This window comes from Dendrobates tinctorius, unplaced genomic scaffold, assembly GCF_039654945.1.
Source record: "Dendrobates tinctorius isolate UK_male_01 unplaced genomic scaffold, ASM3965494v1 ptg000060l, whole genome shotgun sequence".
Taxonomy (NCBI): Eukaryota; Metazoa; Chordata; class Amphibia; order Anura; family Dendrobatidae; genus Dendrobates; species Dendrobates tinctorius.
In genome coordinates this window covers 56,305,367-56,322,170 of record NW_027361728.1, presented here as the reverse complement: position 1 = coordinate 56,322,170, position 16,804 = coordinate 56,305,367, and the positions used below count along the sequence as shown (strand labels likewise).

Here is a 16,804-nt window from a genome sequence, read left to right as displayed (position 1 = left end):
CCCCTCAGGAATGCTCCGTGCTCTTTAAACGATCAAGGCCTCCATCTCGAACCTTTCCCAATCACAAAGGGTTCGATACTACCTTGTCCAAACACTGGGCGCGCCCTGAGCAACGTTTTTCAGGCCGCAGGTATTTAGACGTGCTGTTATCCCTTTGATGCGGACCTGCTCACAAAGTGGACCAAGGCTCCCGAGGTGGATCCCCCAGTTTCACGGATAGCCTCAAAAACGGTTCTATCCCTTCCAGATGGGGCATCGCTTAAAGATCCTACTGACAGGCAGATTGAATCTCTGGCTAAGTTAATCTTTGAGGCATCCGGCGCCTCCCTCTGTCCTATTTTCGCATCCGCCTGGGTGGCGAAAGTCATTTCCGCTTGGGCTAAAATTCTTCGCAGGGGCATCTTAGCAACAGCTCCTCAAGACGAGTTAGCAGATCTAGCAGATCAGATTAACCATGCGGGTAAATACCTTTTGGCCGCCTCCTTGGACGCGGCCGGGTGCGTAGCAAGGGCTAAAAGCAACGTAGTAACTATACGCCGAGTCCTTTGGCTAAAGTCGTGGAATTCGTATACTACTTCAAAAAAGTCGCTTACTAATCTGCCATTCCATGGATCTAAGCTCTTTGGAGCCAAGCTGGATCAGATAATCTCCGATGCCACTGGTGGTAAAAGCACTTCTCTCCCCCAGTCTCGATCAAAATGCTTTTTTAACAGAAAGGGTTTTCGGCCGTTCAGGCCTTTTCGTCCCTTCTCTTCCACGGAAAGATCTGCTCAGCAAGATCGTTCTTCCTCCACTAGGGAGTGGGAGCAGAAAAAACCTTCTTACAAACACACTCCCCGCTGGAGATCTAGAGGTCAATACTCCAGGTCTTCAGGTGCCAGTTCCGGCAGGTTTTCCTCCAAGTGACAGGTCACCCCCCAGCTGGAAATTCTTCCAGGGTGGGAGGCAGACATTTTCCTTTTTCGTCAATGCTTGGGTCAGAGAAATCGTCGCATCCGGTTACAAGATCGAATTTGCTTCCCTCCCAAACAGACGGTTTTTCCTGTCTCGACCTCCGAGACAGTGGTCCCAGATTCCAGGGTTCCGTCAGGCCATTTCCTCCCATCTTTCCGCCGGAGTGATTGTTCCCGTCCCCCCAAACGATTGGTTTTCAGGGTTCTACTCAAATCTCTTTGTAGTCCTGAAGAAAGATGGCTCCCTTCGTCCAATCCTGGACCTCAAATTGCTCAATCGCCACGTGAAGATTCTTCATTTCAAAATGGAGTCCCTTCGGTCGGTGATGACCTCAATGGAACCCGGAGAATTCCTCTGCTCTGTGGACATACGGGATGCCTATCTTCACATCCCTGTTTGTTTGCAACATTAGAAATATCTTCGTTTTGCGATTCAGGGAAATCACTACCAGTTCACGGCTCTCCCCTTCGGCCTAGCTTCCGCTCCCCGTGTTTTCACGAAGGTGATGGCGACCGTCATGGCCATTCTTCGCTCCAGGGGGATCCTCATCATCCCTTATCTGGACGATCTCTTGATCAAGGGCTCGTCCCGTCAGGACTGCCTTCAGATAACCCTGGACACTCTCTGCCGCCTCGGATGGATAGTCAACAAGGAGAAGTCCATTCTGATCCCCACTCAGCGTCTGACCTTTCTGGGAATGGAATTCGACACGAACCTGGCCCGGGTGTTTCTTCCGAGGGAAAAATTTATGGCCCTTTCCAAGGGAATCAAAATCCTCAAATGGCCAGCACTCATTCCTCTTCGGTCCTGCATGAAGATTCTGGGGAAGATGGTAGCTTCTATGGAAGCAGTGTCCTTTGCACAATTTCATCTTCGTCCCCTCCAGCTATCCCTTCGTTCAGCCTGGGACAAGTCCACGCTGTCCTTGGACCGTCCCATTCTCCTCCCTCTGAGTGAGGCAATCCTTGACTTGGTGGGCAATGCCAGCGTCAGTTCTACAAGGGAGGTCCTTTCTTCCGCTTCAGTGGCAAGTCAGCTCCACCGATTCCAGCCTTCTAGGCTGGGGAGCGGTGTTCCATCAGAAAACGGCCCAAGGACGCTGGAATCCACAGGAGGCTCTTCTACCTATCAATCTTCTGGAGATCAGAGCAATCTTCCTGGCCCTTCTTCGCTGGCAGCCTCTCCTCGACGGCAAGCCAGTCCGCATTCAGTCGGACAACGCCACGGCTGTGGCGTACATAAACCACCAGGGGGGCACTCGCAGCAAGTAATGTCAGAAGTGGCCAAGATACTGCGCTGGGCGGAACGATTACGTTTCGGCAATCTCAGCCGTTCACATTCCAGGGGTGGAAAATTGGGCAGCCGACTTTGAGTCGTCAAGGTCTAGCATCAGGCGAATGGGCTCTTCATCCCACAGTCTTCGATCAGATATGCCAGCGCTGGGGCTCACCAGATGTCGATCTCATGGCATCTCGGATGAACCACAAAGTTCCGCGCTTCGTAGCCAGGTCCAGGGACCCTCTTGCCGTCGCTTGCGACGCCCTAGTAATTCCGTGGTCCCAGTTTCGACTTCCTTATCTGTTTCCTCCTCTTGCCTTGATCCCACGAGTGGTCAAAAAGATAAAATCGGAAGGCGTACCAGTGATTCTAGTGGCGCCAGACTGGTCGAGACGGCCTTGGTACGCGGAACTGGTCAACATGCTCGTGGACGTTCCCTGGAGGCTTCCAGACCGTCCGGATCTTCTCTCGCAAGGCCCCCTTTACCACGAGAATTCTCAATCTCTTGAGTTTAACGGCATGGCCATTGAGTCCGCAATCCTGAGACAATCAGGTTTGTCCAACCAGGTGATTCAGACTATGATCAGAGCCAGAAAACCGGCCTCTTCCCACATTTACCATAGGTACTGGAAGGCTTTTTTCCGTTGGTGCGGCGATAAAAAAAAAAAGTCTTTCCGATGTCTTTCTCTTTCATCCATACTTGGCTTTCTCCAGTCTGGTTTAGAGGCGGGTCTGTCCCTCAGTACCCTCAAGGGCCAGGTCTCCGCTCTATCTATCCTCTTCCAAAGAGAGCTCGCTTCCTTGTCGCAGGTTAAGACCTTTCTCCAAGGGGTCGCCCACGTGGCTCCTCCTCATCATTCGCCGATAGACCCGTGGGATCTAAATCTCGTCCTTAGCGCTCTTCAAAAGGCGCCGTTCAAGCCTATTCAGGACATTCCTTTATCCCTTCTCTCATGGAAGGTAACCTTCTTGATTTGCCACTACATCCATCAGAAGAGTTTCTGCGTTGGCGGCCTTGTCATGTCGTTCCCCTTTCCTCGTTCTCCATCAGAATAAGGTCGTCCTCAGGCCCGTTCCTTCCTTTCTTCCAAAGGTGGTGTCGTCTTTCCACATCAATGAGGATATCATTCTCCCGTCTTTTTGTCCTGTTCCTTCTCACCCTGTTGAGAAGTCTCTCCACAAACTGGACGTAGTTAGAGCCTTGTGTGTCTATCTCGCCAGGACCTCTTCTTTTCGTCAGTCCGATTCTTTGCTGGTCATCTCTGAAGATCGCCGGAAAGGGCTTCCGGCATCCAAATCCACGATCGCTCGCTGGATTCGTTCTACCATTCTGGAAGCGTACCGACTTCAGGAAAAACGGCCCCCTCCGGGAGTGAGCGCTCACTCCACCCGGGCTGTGGCGGGTTCGTGAGCCGTTTGTCACCAGGCTTCAGCTTTACAAATTTGCAGGGCCGCGACCTGGTCGTCCTTGCACACCTTTGCGAGGTTTTACAGGGTTCATACCCAGGCCTCGTCTGATGCAGTTGTTGGTAGGAAGGTTCTGCAGGTGGCGGTGGCGCAACAGCCGACCAAAGTCCTTCCTGTTCTTTCGTTCCTTATTGCTGTTCCCGCCCTTAGGACTGCTTTGGAACGTCCCATGGTAATCTGTGTCCCCCAATAAGGCCATAAAGAAAGATGGATTTTTGGTTCTTACCGTAAAATCTCTTTCTTGGAGCCTTCATTGGGTGACACAGCACCCTCCCTGTTTAAGTTGTACCGTGTTGGGTCTTTGAGTCCCTTGTTGGGTTGGTACATATGTTTAGAGTTTCTCATTGCTTCTCCTACTGCTTTCTCACCAACTGAGGTGCTTGGTGCCTGTCGGTGGGTGTATACTGCCGGGGAGGAGCTAATTTTCTTGTTTTGTATAGTGTCAGCCTCCTAGCAGCAGCAGCATACACCCATGGTAATCTGTGTCCCCCAATGCAGGCTCCAAGAAAGAGATTTTACGGTAAGAACCAAAAATCCATCTTTTGTTTTTTTGCTGTGTTTTTGTTGGCTCTTGTTCATGCTGAAAGTTTTTAATGTCACCCAAAAAATCATGATGCAACTTCCTTAAGGTTTTTGCACCAAAAACACAGATAAACTTTACCTGTGTTTTTGCACTTACCCATTACTTTCTATGGGCAAAAAATGGCTGAAAGTGACATGCTGCAGTTTGCAAAAACGCAGCAGTTTTCCAGATCGGTAAGTAAGTAAAAACCATGTGTGTGCATGATATTTCTGAAATCTTATAGCTTTTGCTGGTACTGTAAAACACAGCTTAAAATTTGCATTAAAAAACATGTGTGAACATAGCCTTATCAGCAGTAGGTTATCACTAGGACTAGTTGTCTTATGCCACCTAGTCAAATTGCTCTATGTAACCCTGTCCCTTTCACTGATTAGCAACTTTATTAATATCCAGTGTACACCAAAAGCTGCCAATCAACGGTGTGGACAGGGTTATATGGAGCTGCTGCTAGATCTGCAGGTGAGAAAGTGGGGATTTCATTACAATTTTTGAACCCAGTAAAGTAAGAGATACATCACTGGAATTGGGGTCTTTATGCCTACATCATGCTGCAGTGACACAGGCTTCAGGTCTCCCAAAGACCTCTACATATCCATTCAAACACTGATTTATCAGTAACAGAGGAACGGTCTAGCCATGTAAAGGTGTATTGCTTCACTGGTCTTTGAGAGGGCTACATGCACATATAAATAGTTTGGGGGTGAAATCCTGCTGGCAGACTTACTTTTAAATAAAACATTGTTTTCCCTTATTAAGGCAGATTAATAAAATCACCAAATTCATTGAAGAAAATAGAGCACAATTTACTCGGTTGGACTTGCAGGATGTTGATGTACGCGAGAAGCTGAAGCATGCGAAGAGCAAAGTAAAAAAGCTACAAAAGCAACTTCAAAAAGACAAGGAAAAGGTAATTTTAGATTACTAAACACTTTTTTTTCCTTTCAAATTTTAACCCCTTTTGGCATTAGCATGTGATTTAATCTCTGACTGCTGCATTTAAATTGATGAACACTGGTGCTCGAGAGCACCGTCTCCCTTTAGCCCTCTACAACACAATCGCAAGGGAGTAATGGGTTACTATGACAGCAGGGGGTGGACTAAAGAGCCTTGTTGCTGCCATCTCAATCCTCCCATGAAGCTCTGCTGTAGGCTGAGCTCCTTAGATGAGATCTTTCCTATATACTATGATACAAGCTGGCAGCATTCACAGACAGTGCTTGCTCTGTGATGCAAGCACTGTCACTCAGAAGTAGAGTCAGGATCTCGCTATGCAAACAAGGAGCCAGAACATTGACCCAAACTCTTGGACACGCCAAGGGTGCACTGGAACCTCTCAGGCACTGTACCAGTGTAACGGGTACATTTCCAGTAAAGTTGTTAGTGTTGTCTAAGAACTAGGTCCATTTAAAATCCATTTTGCAGTGGACACTCTTTTAAAAAATAAAATTAACATATTTAGTATTGTCAGCTTCATTAAAGTACAATATTTTACAATTTATGAATTAACCCTATCTGGTGGATGCCGAAAGAGGAAAAAAAATAAATAACGCTAGAATCAGTTTCTTTGGGTCGCCTTGCTGCCCTGAAAAAAAAATTAATAGGCAATCCAAGAATCATATGTGCACAAGATTGGTATCAATAAAAAAGTTGACTTGCTGTGCATAAAGAAGCTCTGGGTTAGCCACTTCAACAACAACAACAACAACAACAACAAAATGTTCGGTTCTCAGGAAAATAGCAACACTAGACAAAAATGTTTTAGATTAGTCTGAATTTTTTTTTCCTATTCTTCTAGCATTGATGGATAAAAATCGATGCATGTTTGGTACCTCCGTAATTAGAATTTCGGGTCATTTTTAGTGCGCCATTTGCGTGCTGAAAACAGGTGGAAATGCATATTTTTTTTTCCCCACCATTTCATGTCACTTGTTTTGGTTTTTTTTCTTCTAATATTCCAGTACATTTCAGTAAAATGAATGGTGTCATTCAAAACTACAACTTGTCATCCAAAAAGCAGGCCCTCATTTGTCTGTCAAGGGAGAAATAAGAAAAAACTATGGCTCTTGAGAGAAGGTGAGGAAAAAGCAAAAAGTTCTTAAAGGGAACCTGTCACTATTTTTGTCCTGTGTCAACTAAAACTATATAACCTGTGCTGCAGTCCATCAATTGTTATATAACCCCCTGACTCCCCTTGTATACCTCCCAAAAAACCTTTTGAAGTTCTCCTGCGCTGTATGTTAATCCTGTTGGTCCAGTGGGCATGGTTTCTGCGGTCTCCATCCCTCCTCCTGGCTTCTCTAACCCCTCCCTCCTGCTGTAATTGGCATGAATGACACCTCCTGTGTCATCCACATAACAGGGCGAAATCGCCGGCACGCGTCTGCGCACTATGCTCTGACCTATTGTATGCGTAGCCGAAAATACGCAGTTATGATTTAAACTCTCTGCCTCAAAACGGTATTGTTCCTTCCCAACAGCTGATACCTTAAAGGGAATCTGTCACCCCTTTTTTGAGATATCATATAATGATATCATTCAATTGTGTGTCATATAAGGATTCTCTTAGTACTTTTGCTTCCACTGACCCCGCAGCTTTCATGCATAAATACCTTTTTTATATCGGTTCAGATGTATGTAAACTGCTGCTGTCCGGTCCGCTGGGCGGGGCTTATTGACCTGCTCCCCCTCCCTGTCTTGTTCTACGCATTTCTTCTTGTGTAGAGCAAGACAGGGAGCGGAGGAGCAGTTGAATGAGCCCCGCCCATCGGACCGGACCATGGCAGTTGACATACATCTGAACCGATATAAAAAAGGTATTTATGCATGAAAGGTGCGGGGTCAGGGGGAAGCAAAAGTACTAAGAGAATCCTTATGTGACACACAATTGAATGATATCATTATATGATATCTCAAAAAAGGGGTGACAGATTCCCTTTAAGGACTCCACTGACAGGCAGGTTAAGGCTTTAGCCAAATCTGTCTTCAAGGCTGCGGGTGCATCTCTCTGCTTTGTATTTGCTTCCACGAGGGTGGCCAAATCGATTTCCACCTGGGAGAAACTCCTTCAGCAGGACATACTATCATCTGCTTCCCCCTGACGAGCTGGCCGACCTAGCGAACCAGGTCGCTCAGGAGGGATTGTTTCTGCTCATTGCGTCCTTAGACACTGCTAGCTGCTCTGCCCGCTTTACTAGTAGTAATGTTGCGGTTCTGAGAGTTCTCTGGCTTAAGGCCTGGAACGTGGACTCCGCCTCTAAAAAGTTACTTACTAATCTTCCTTTTCAGGGGGCAAGACTTTTCGACGCCAAACTAGATCAGATAATTTCTGATGCTACAGGGATAAGAGCATCTCCCTTCCACAACCCAAGCCCAAACTCCTGTTTCCAAGGAGACCTTTTCTTCAATTTTGTCCCTTTCGACACTTCTCCATGGGGAATTCTTCCCAGCAGGACTGTCCGCCTGCCCAGCAGGAGAAACATAAACCATCATTTAAGACAACCCCTAGCTGGTGTCCCAGGGGTCGTTCTCTAAGTCCTCCGTGTCCCGATCCAACAGATTTTCTTCAGCAAGACGTGTCATCACCACCTGGGACTTTTCCCATGGTGGGCGGCCGTCATCTTCTCCTTCAGGACGCGTGGCTGTAGGTAGTCGACGACGCCTGGGTCAGAGAAATGGTGACTTCCGGCTACATAAGAGTTTTTATTTCCCCCTGGGAACCGGTTCTTCATGTCTCTTGCGCCAATACTTCCAGCTCAGGTCCCTGGTTTCTTTCAAGCCATTTCCTCTCCTCCATGCAGGAGTCATTATTCCTGTTCCTTCCCAAAAAAGTTTAGTCTGTTTCTATTCCAATCTTTGTTGTTCCAATGAAGGGCGGCTCCCTCCATGCAATCCTGGACATCAAGCGTCTGAATGTGTGCGTCTTTGCCATTTCCAAATAGAGTCCCTTAACTCGGTAATCGCTTTGATGGAACCAGACAAGTTTCTCTGCTCGGTGGACAGTCAGGACGTATACCTCCATGTTTGTGCGCCGCATCAGAGATTTCTCATACTCGCAGTTCAGGGAAGTCATTATCAGTTTACAGCTCTCCCCTTCGGTCTAGCCTCTGCCCCCAGGGTGTTCACAAAGGTGATGGCGTCCATCATGGCCATTCTGCGCTTCAGGGGGATTGTATTTATTAATTGGATGACCTCTTAATCAAGGGGCCGTCCTTCCAAGACTGTTGCCAGAGATTTCAGATTACACTGGACACCCTAGCATCGGCTCTGATGGCTAGTCAAAAAGATGAATTCTTCGTTGATTTCAACTCGGCACATAACTTTTCTGGTGCTGTCCTTAAACCTTGGCACGGGCGGTGTCATTCTCCCAGAAGAGAAAATCTCTGCCCTCCACCTGGGAATCTGCTCTCTGAAACACCCATCCTCTCATCACCTCTGCCTCTGCATGAGTGTGCTGGGAAACATGGTTGTGGCCATGTAGGCCACGCCCTTTGCCCCATTCCACACCCGTCCACTTCAGCTGGCTCTCTTGTCAGCATGGGACAAGGTGTCTTCGCCCTCACGTACGTCAGTCATTAATATGGTAGACCCTCCACTCGTCTCTTCGTCTCGGGAGTTCTATTCTCCCCATCCATTGGAAGGTTGTCACAACCAACGCAAGTCTTCTCAGTTGGGGAGCAGTCTTTCTGCATCACACAGCCTAGGGCAGAAGGAACCCTTGGGAAGTTACCCTTCCAATCAATCTCCTAGCGATCAGGGCAATTTACCTCTTCCTTCTACACTGGCAGGACCTCCTTGCGGGCCATCCAGTTCGCACTCAGTCGGACAATGCCACAGCCGTGGCGTACATAAACCACTGAGGCGGAACACTCAGCAGGTCTGTCTGTCAGAGATATCCAGTCTGGGCAGAAAATCATGTAACTGTAATCTTAGTGGTTCACATTTTTGGAGTAGTAAACTAGGCCGTCGACTTTGTAAGTTGCTAGGATCTCGCCACAGGCGGGTGATAACTCAACCCAGAAGTGAGGCACCCCGACGTAGATCTGATGGCATCCTGGATGAATGCCAAGGTGTCCCACTTCATAGCCAAGTCTGCGATCGGTCAGGATAACCTGGTCCTATCTTGGTCTCTTTTGCCTTCCGTATATCTTTCTACTTTTCCCCTTAAGTCCAAGGGTCTTCAAGAACATCAAGTCAGAAGGAGTACCCATAATTCTGGTGGCTCCAGACAGGCCGGGTATACAGAGCTCTTAAACATGCTCAGACTCCCTCTGGAAACTTCCCGACCATCCGGACCTGCTTTCACAGGATCCCCTATCCATCCGTATCCTCATTCGCTGAGTTTAATGTCATGGCTGAGGCCGCAGTTCTAAAGGAAGCGGGGTTTTTACCTGAGGTCATACAGACCATGATCAGTGCGAGAAAGTCGGCGTCTTCTTGCATTTATCATAGTATCTGGAGGGCCTATTTCCTCTGTTGTGAAGATACAGTCCCCCATGTCCTTTTTGTGAACAGCCATACTAGTTTTTCTCCAGTCTGGCTTCGACTCCAAGCTTTCCCTTAGCACGATCAAGTTTCCATCCTCTCGATTCTGTTTCAGAAGGATCTGGCCTCAGGTCAAGACCTTCCTCAAGGGCATTGCTCATCTGGCTCCACCTTATCAGCCTCCGGTAGATCCATAGGATCTTAATTTGGTCCTATCTGTCCTTCATCACTCTCCATTTGAGCCCATCCAGGACATTACATCTTCCCTTCTTTCCTGGAAGGTTGCTTTCTTGGTGGCTATCATGTCTATCTTACGTGTTTGGAGCTAGTGGCTCTTTCCTGCCGTTATCCTTTTCTCATTATTCATCAGGACAAGGTCGTTCTCGGACCGGTTCCTTCCGAAGGTGGTTTCCTCTTTCCATATCAATTGAGGATATTGTCCTCCCATAATAATAATAATAATAATAAAAAAAAAAATAATAATAAAAATAATAATAAAAAATAAAAATAATAATAAAAAATAAAAATAATAATAATAATCTTTATTTATATAGCGCCAACATATTCCGCAGCGCTTTACAGTTGAACAGTTTCAAACACAACAGTTATAAGTAACAACGTTAACAATACAATAATTAAAGCGAAATAAGACGACCCTGCTTGTGGGAGCTTACAATCAACAATGAGGTGGGGGAGATACAAAGCACAGGTTTGTATTTACAATGATGGTCCAGCCATCTTCAGGGGGTGGGGGTTAGATGGAGATAGTGAATGGGCTACACACACACACACACACCATGACTTTGATTACTGAATGTGATAGGCCGCTCTGAACAAATGTGTTTTGAGCGAGCGCCTAAAACTATGCAAATTGTGGATGGTCCTAATATCTTGGGGTAGAGCATTCCAGAGAATTGGCGCAGCACGGGAGAAGTCTTGGAGTCGGGAGTGGGAGGTGCGGATTAGGGCAGAGGTTAGTCGAAAGTCATTTGCAGAGCGCTCCCTTCCCTTTGCCCTTCCCCAGTTCACTCCCTGAAAAGGTCTCCACAAGCTGGATCTGGTCAGAGCTCTTCACTTCTACCTCTCTTGGACAGCTACCTTTCGTGGCTCTGACTCTGATTCCTGAGGGTCATCATAAGGGTCTTTCAGCCTCTAAATCTACCATCACTAGCTGGATTCGTTCGGCTATCTTTGGAGGCATATCAGGTCAAGTATAAACCAACCCCTCCAGGTGTAAGGGCTCACTCTACCTGGGCGGTGGGTGCCTCCTGGGCCGTTTGTCACCATGACTCTGCATCTCAAGTTTGCAAGACAGCTACCTGGTCTTCCTTCACACTTTTGCAAGATTTTACCAAATGAATACCTATGCGTCATCGGATGCCAGCCTGGGAAGAAAGGTTTTTCAGAAGTTGGTTGTCTGTCATCTGACCTGAGTTTTCAAAAGTTATTTTTATTCCCTCCCTTGGGACTGCTTTAGGACATCCCATGGTTACCTGTGTCTCCCAATGAAGCGATAAAGAAAGATGGATTTTTGGTACTAACTGTAAAATCTTTATTGGAGCCTTCCTTTGGGGATACAGCACCCTCCCAGTTCTGTGCCTATGTCCATTCAGTTGGGCCTGGTGGTTTGATGATTTGGTCTCAATGGCTGCTTCTCCTACTGCTTTTTCACTAACTGATGAGCTTTGTGTCTGTTGTTGGATGTATACTGCTGAGGAGGAGCGAACTGTTTTTTTGATTTTTTTTTTTAAGTGACAGCAGCATACATCCATGGTTACCTGTGTCCTCCAATGAAGGCTCCAAGAAAGAGATTTTACAGTGAGTACCATGAATCCATCTTTTTTTTTATTCGTTTCTGCAGCAGAAAAGCACTATAAACACGATACTATAAAATCCCATCCACTTCGCTGAAACTGTAAGACATTTTTTTTTTTATTAACGCAGCGTCAAAAACTCGCCAAATGCACATTGTGGAAGTGTAGCCTAAAATTGGTAAAATACAGACTTCTGCATAATCCTGCTTTCTGCTTCAAAGGCTTTTCCAGCTCTTCCCAATGCAGAAGTGAGCGGAGAAGAAACTATCCCTTTAACGTTGCACTCTTATTTTAGGCATGGGGTTTGTTTTGTTTTTTTCTTCTGCACATGAAAGTTGTAGCTGATAAAACCTTTTTGTCCTTAAATGGCAGAATTAAAGGTTAAAAAAAAATCCCCTGCTCTATAGCACACTTAAGAAAATGAAATGGTTATATTGCCTTTTCCTCCTCAATAGGTGGAAGAACTAAGAAGTGTCCCTGCTAACAGCCAGAAGATTATTGAGGAGGCAAGTAGAAAAAAGGAAGTTCTGGAAAAGGAAAAAGAAAAGGAGGAGGAAAAGTTGAAAGAGGTTATGGATAGTCTAAAAAAAGAAACCCAAGGTTTACAAGAGGAAAAGGAGGTTTGATATTTTTTATTTTTTTTTTTTTTACCTATGCAATGTTTTTGTTTCTAAAAATAAGTATTTTAATATAATGGTGTACCAATGCACTTACATATGATTGTCAACATGTACTAAAAATTGTAAAATTGATGGAACTGTATAGGGCAGCTTGTTTTTAGCGGTACCATCTTTACTTACCGTATTTTACGCTTTATAAGACGCTCCGGATTATAAGACGCACCCCAAATTTTGAGTAATTAAGAAAAAAATATTTTTTTAATAAAATGGTGGTGCTTCTTATAATCTATGCGTCTTATTGCTTACCGGGGGTGATGGCTGCGGTGAAGCGGGGTCCCAGGGTCGCTGCTGGAGGAGGCAGGAGTGGGGTGATACTGCATGCCGCAGGAAGAGATGAGAGGGTGCTCCGATTCAGATGTGCAGCGCGCTGCCAGGGGGTCTTGTGCTGCTGGAGGTCTGTGCTGCTGCCAGGGGGGCCTGTGCTACTGCCAGGGGGACCTGTGCTACTGCCAGGGGGACCTGTGCTACTGCCAGGGGGACTTGTGCTACTGCCAGGGGGACTTGTGCTGCTGGGGGTCTGTGCTGCTGCCAGGGGGGCTTGTGCTGCTGCTGGGGTTCTGTGCCAGGGCTGTAGAGTCGGTAAGCCAAACCTGCGACTCAGACTCCTCAATTTCCCTTACACCCACTCCGACTCCCACATATATTGCTTATATTTAAGTGAAAAATTTATTGTAGTACAATGTGAACATCAGACATTTAATCATTTCTATGATACAATAATCAGGATATTTAGATAGAACATAATATATATTTATTGGAATACAACTTTAGAACACACAACTGTAATAAATTGTAAATATGTAATACACTGTATAATATCGATTACATACATACGGTACAGACCAAAGTTTGGACACACCTTCTCATTCAAAGAGTTTTCTTTATTTTCATGACTATGAAAATTGTAGATTCACTCTGAAGGCATCAAAACAATGAATTAACACGTGGAGTTATAATTAACAAAAAGTATGAAACAACTGAAAATGTCTTATATTCTAGGTTCTTCAAAGTAGCCACCTTTTGCTTTGATTACTGCTTTGCACACTCTTGGCATTCTCTTGATGAGCTTCAAGAGGTAGTCACTGGAAATGGTCTTCCAACAGTCTTGAAGGAGTTCCCAGAGATGCTTAGCACTTGTTGGCCCTTTTGTCTTCACTCTGCGGTCCAGCTCACCCCAAACCATCTCGATTGGGTTTAGGTCTGGTGACTTTGGAGGCCAGGTCATCTGGCGTAGCACCCCATCACTCTCCTTCTTGTTCAAATAGCCCTTACACAGCCTGGAGGTGTGTTTGAGGTCATTGTCCTGTTGAAAAATAAATGATGGTCCAACTAAACACAAACCGGATGTAATAGCATGCCGCTGCAAGATGCTGTGGTAGCCATGCTGGTTCAGTATGCCTTCAATTTTGAATAAATCCCCAACAATGTCACCAGCAAAGCACCCCCACACCATCACACCTCCTCCTCCATGCTTCACGGTGGGAACCAGGCATGTAGAGTCCATCCGTTCACCTTTTCTGCTTCGCACAAAGACATGGTGGTTGGAACCAAAGATCTCAAATTTAGACTCCTCAGACCAAAGCACAGATTTCCACTAGTCTAATGTCCATTCCTTGTTTTCTTTAGCCCAAACAAGTCTCTTCTGCTTGTTGCCTGTCCCTACCAGTGGTTTCCTAGCAGCTATTTTACCATGAAGGCCTGCTGCACAAAGTCTCCTCTTCACAGTTGTTGTAGTGATGTGTCTGCTGCTAGAACTCTATGTGGCATTGACCTGGTCTCTAATCTGAGCTGCTGTTAACCTGCGATTTCTGAGGCTGGTGACTTGGATGAACTTATCCTCTGCAGCAGAGGTGACTCTTGGTCTTCCTTTCCTGGGGCGGTCCTCATGTGAGCCAGTTTCTTTGTTGCGCTTGATGGTTTTTGCCAATGCACTTGGGGACACTTTCAAAGTTTTCCCAATTTTTCGGACTGACTGACGGTCATTTCTTAAAGTAATGATGGCCGCTTGTTTTTCTTTACTCAGCTGCTTTTTTCTTGCCATAATACAAATTCTAACAGTCTATTCAGTAGGACTATCACCTGTGTATCCACCAGACTTCTGCACAACACAACTGATGGTCCCAACCTCATTTATAAGGCAAGAAATCCCACTTATTAAACCTGAAGAAATCCCACTTATTAAACCTGACAGGGCACACCTGTGAAGTGGAAACCATTTCCGGTGACTACCTCTTGAAGCTTATCAAGAAAATGCCAAGAGTGTGCAAAGCAGTAATCAAAGCAAAAGGTGGCTACTTTGAAGAACCTAGAATATAAGACATATTTTCAGTTGTTTCACACTTTTTTGTTAATTATATAATTCCGCATGTGTTAATTCATAGTTTTGATGCCTTCAGAGTGACCCCTACACTTGAAAATAAAGCCTGCACCTTAAGAAGATGTGGTGATGAATGCAGTCTATTTATTCCAACTATCAAATGATGATGTGTTACTGAAGGCGAACAATGCCTGTCCTGGGCGTCCTTTTGGGCAGCTATGAGGTGTACCTGACTGGTGCTAAAAAAAAGGAGTGTTAGTCTGTGTGCTATCCGGCTTTCATTCTTTTTGGTACAGATATGATATGGATAGACAGATATGGATAAATGGATAGAGCAGATTTCTAATCTGCTTTTGCTATTGTAAACATTATCTATGAGCTCAAAAACCTTTCAGGTGATGCGGTTTTTTAAAAAGCTGATCTGCTTTTGCAACTGAAAAACATATCCTCAAAAAACGCAGGAAAAACGCTGTGTGAATGTAGCCTTAGATCAGGAATAGAACAGCCATTTTTAGGATATTTCATAACTTTCCCAAATTCCTATGAAAAAATATTCTGCACATTCTGCATTGAACTACTGTAACCAATTTATTATATATTTTAGGAGTCGGTCCATTTTATACCGACTCCACCAAAATGAGCACCGACTCCACAGCCCTGATCTGTGCTACTGCCAGGGGGGGGTCTGTGCTACTGCCAGGGGGGGTCTGTGCTACTGCCAGGGGGGGTCTGTGCTACTGCCAAGGGGGGTCTGTGCTACTGCCAAGGGGGGTCTGTGCTACTGCCAAGGGGGGTCTGTGCTACTGCCAAGGGGGGTCTGTGCTACTGCCAAGGGGGGTCTGTGCTACTGCCAAGGGGGGTCTGTGCTACTGTCGGGGTCGTAAACGACAATAAATCCTCATTCACCAGTCATTCCAAATCATTGTGCGAGCGCAAAACATCTGGTACCAATTAAGAATGACTCAGACACGCAGCTGATTCAGTCTTAGCTAATGTCCCGCATCCACACCTGTCAGGAGCAGTACAACAACTGGCTTTATTTACAAATACACAATACTATATTGAGTGTTAGGGGAAGGCGTGCATTAGGCGGGGTTTATGCAGTATACATCTAGTGTCCAGTCTCTGATTCGTCAAAAAGTCTCCCGATGGTTACTTCTTCTTCACATTCCTGAGTTATCTTTTTTTAGGAGAAATGACACTTAACTCTTTAGACACTGAATTTAAGTGAAAGTGAACACTGGCAGCCATCTTTAATACAGTTACATTTGCATTAGCAAGCAATTAGGAAAAACTTATTGTTTCACAGTATAAAAGTATAAAAGTTATATAAGAAAATATATTTTCACCATGACAATCCCCCCTAAACACTAAGTTTTTCCCTTAATGAAAGATCCTTCGAGACTGTCCATGCGATGGGAAAAGGGGAGGTGGATTTCTTCATCCAGACACCTCAGAAGCTCTCCCCTAGCGAGAGGCCTCCAGGCAGCTGAACCCTTCACTAACCTCACATGGAGTTCTCCTGCTGTCCCTAAACTAAGTCTCTTAACATCATCTGAGAATGGGGGGTTTTGTCTACTCTCTTGAGGGGAATATACTTAGGGATCTCCCCTAGATCAGTACCATCGTACTCTGGTGGGTCTACTTCTTGATTGAGGAAGGTGCCAGTCGGAGTTGCTTTGGCAATAACCTTTTTATACAAGGGAATAACACAACAAAGAGTTATCGATCCAATTACAAGGAGGGCAATCAGTACTATACAAGCTTGTTGAAGGAATCCCTTGAGTCCACCCAACCAGCCGGAAAAGAAAGATGTGTCTACTCCAGCATTAGTTTTCAATTCTGCTGCTAACCCAGTTATCTTTTTAAGGGCTATCATGGTTTTTCCATTCACTCCAGAGTTCTGAGGGATATAGGTACAACACTCCTCTCCCACCATCCCACAAACTCCTCCTTTCTCAGCTAATATCATATCAAGGGCTAGTCGATTTTGGAGTGTCATTCTAGTGTTAGGGCCCAATTCTTCAACTATACCTTGGAAGGCATCTTGGCTGAAATTGACAAACCTTTGTTCACTGTAATATATGTAATTGATCCATTCAACATTTTTATTAATCTGCACCTGTGGGATTATAGAAGCAAAGCCAGCATAGATCTGGTTCTGGGCTTTAAATTGGTCAGGCACCCCCCTTGGCACTCCAATAGCATCAATATATACTAGTGGATCTTC

General features: G+C 45.6%; 1 protein-coding gene across 1 annotated transcript in view; it reads left to right on the top strand.

The window, feature by feature from the left end:
• SMC4 (structural maintenance of chromosomes 4) overlaps positions 1-16,804 on the top strand; it is a 164,083-nt gene that overhangs the window by 75,326 nt on the left and 71,953 nt on the right. The window contains exons 9-10 of the mRNA XM_073578967.1: positions 5,039-5,189; positions 12,033-12,197. Coding sequence (XP_073435068.1) covers positions 5,039-5,189; positions 12,033-12,197 — 316 coding nt within the window. The remainder of the gene's footprint in view (positions 1-5,038; positions 5,190-12,032; positions 12,198-16,804) is intronic.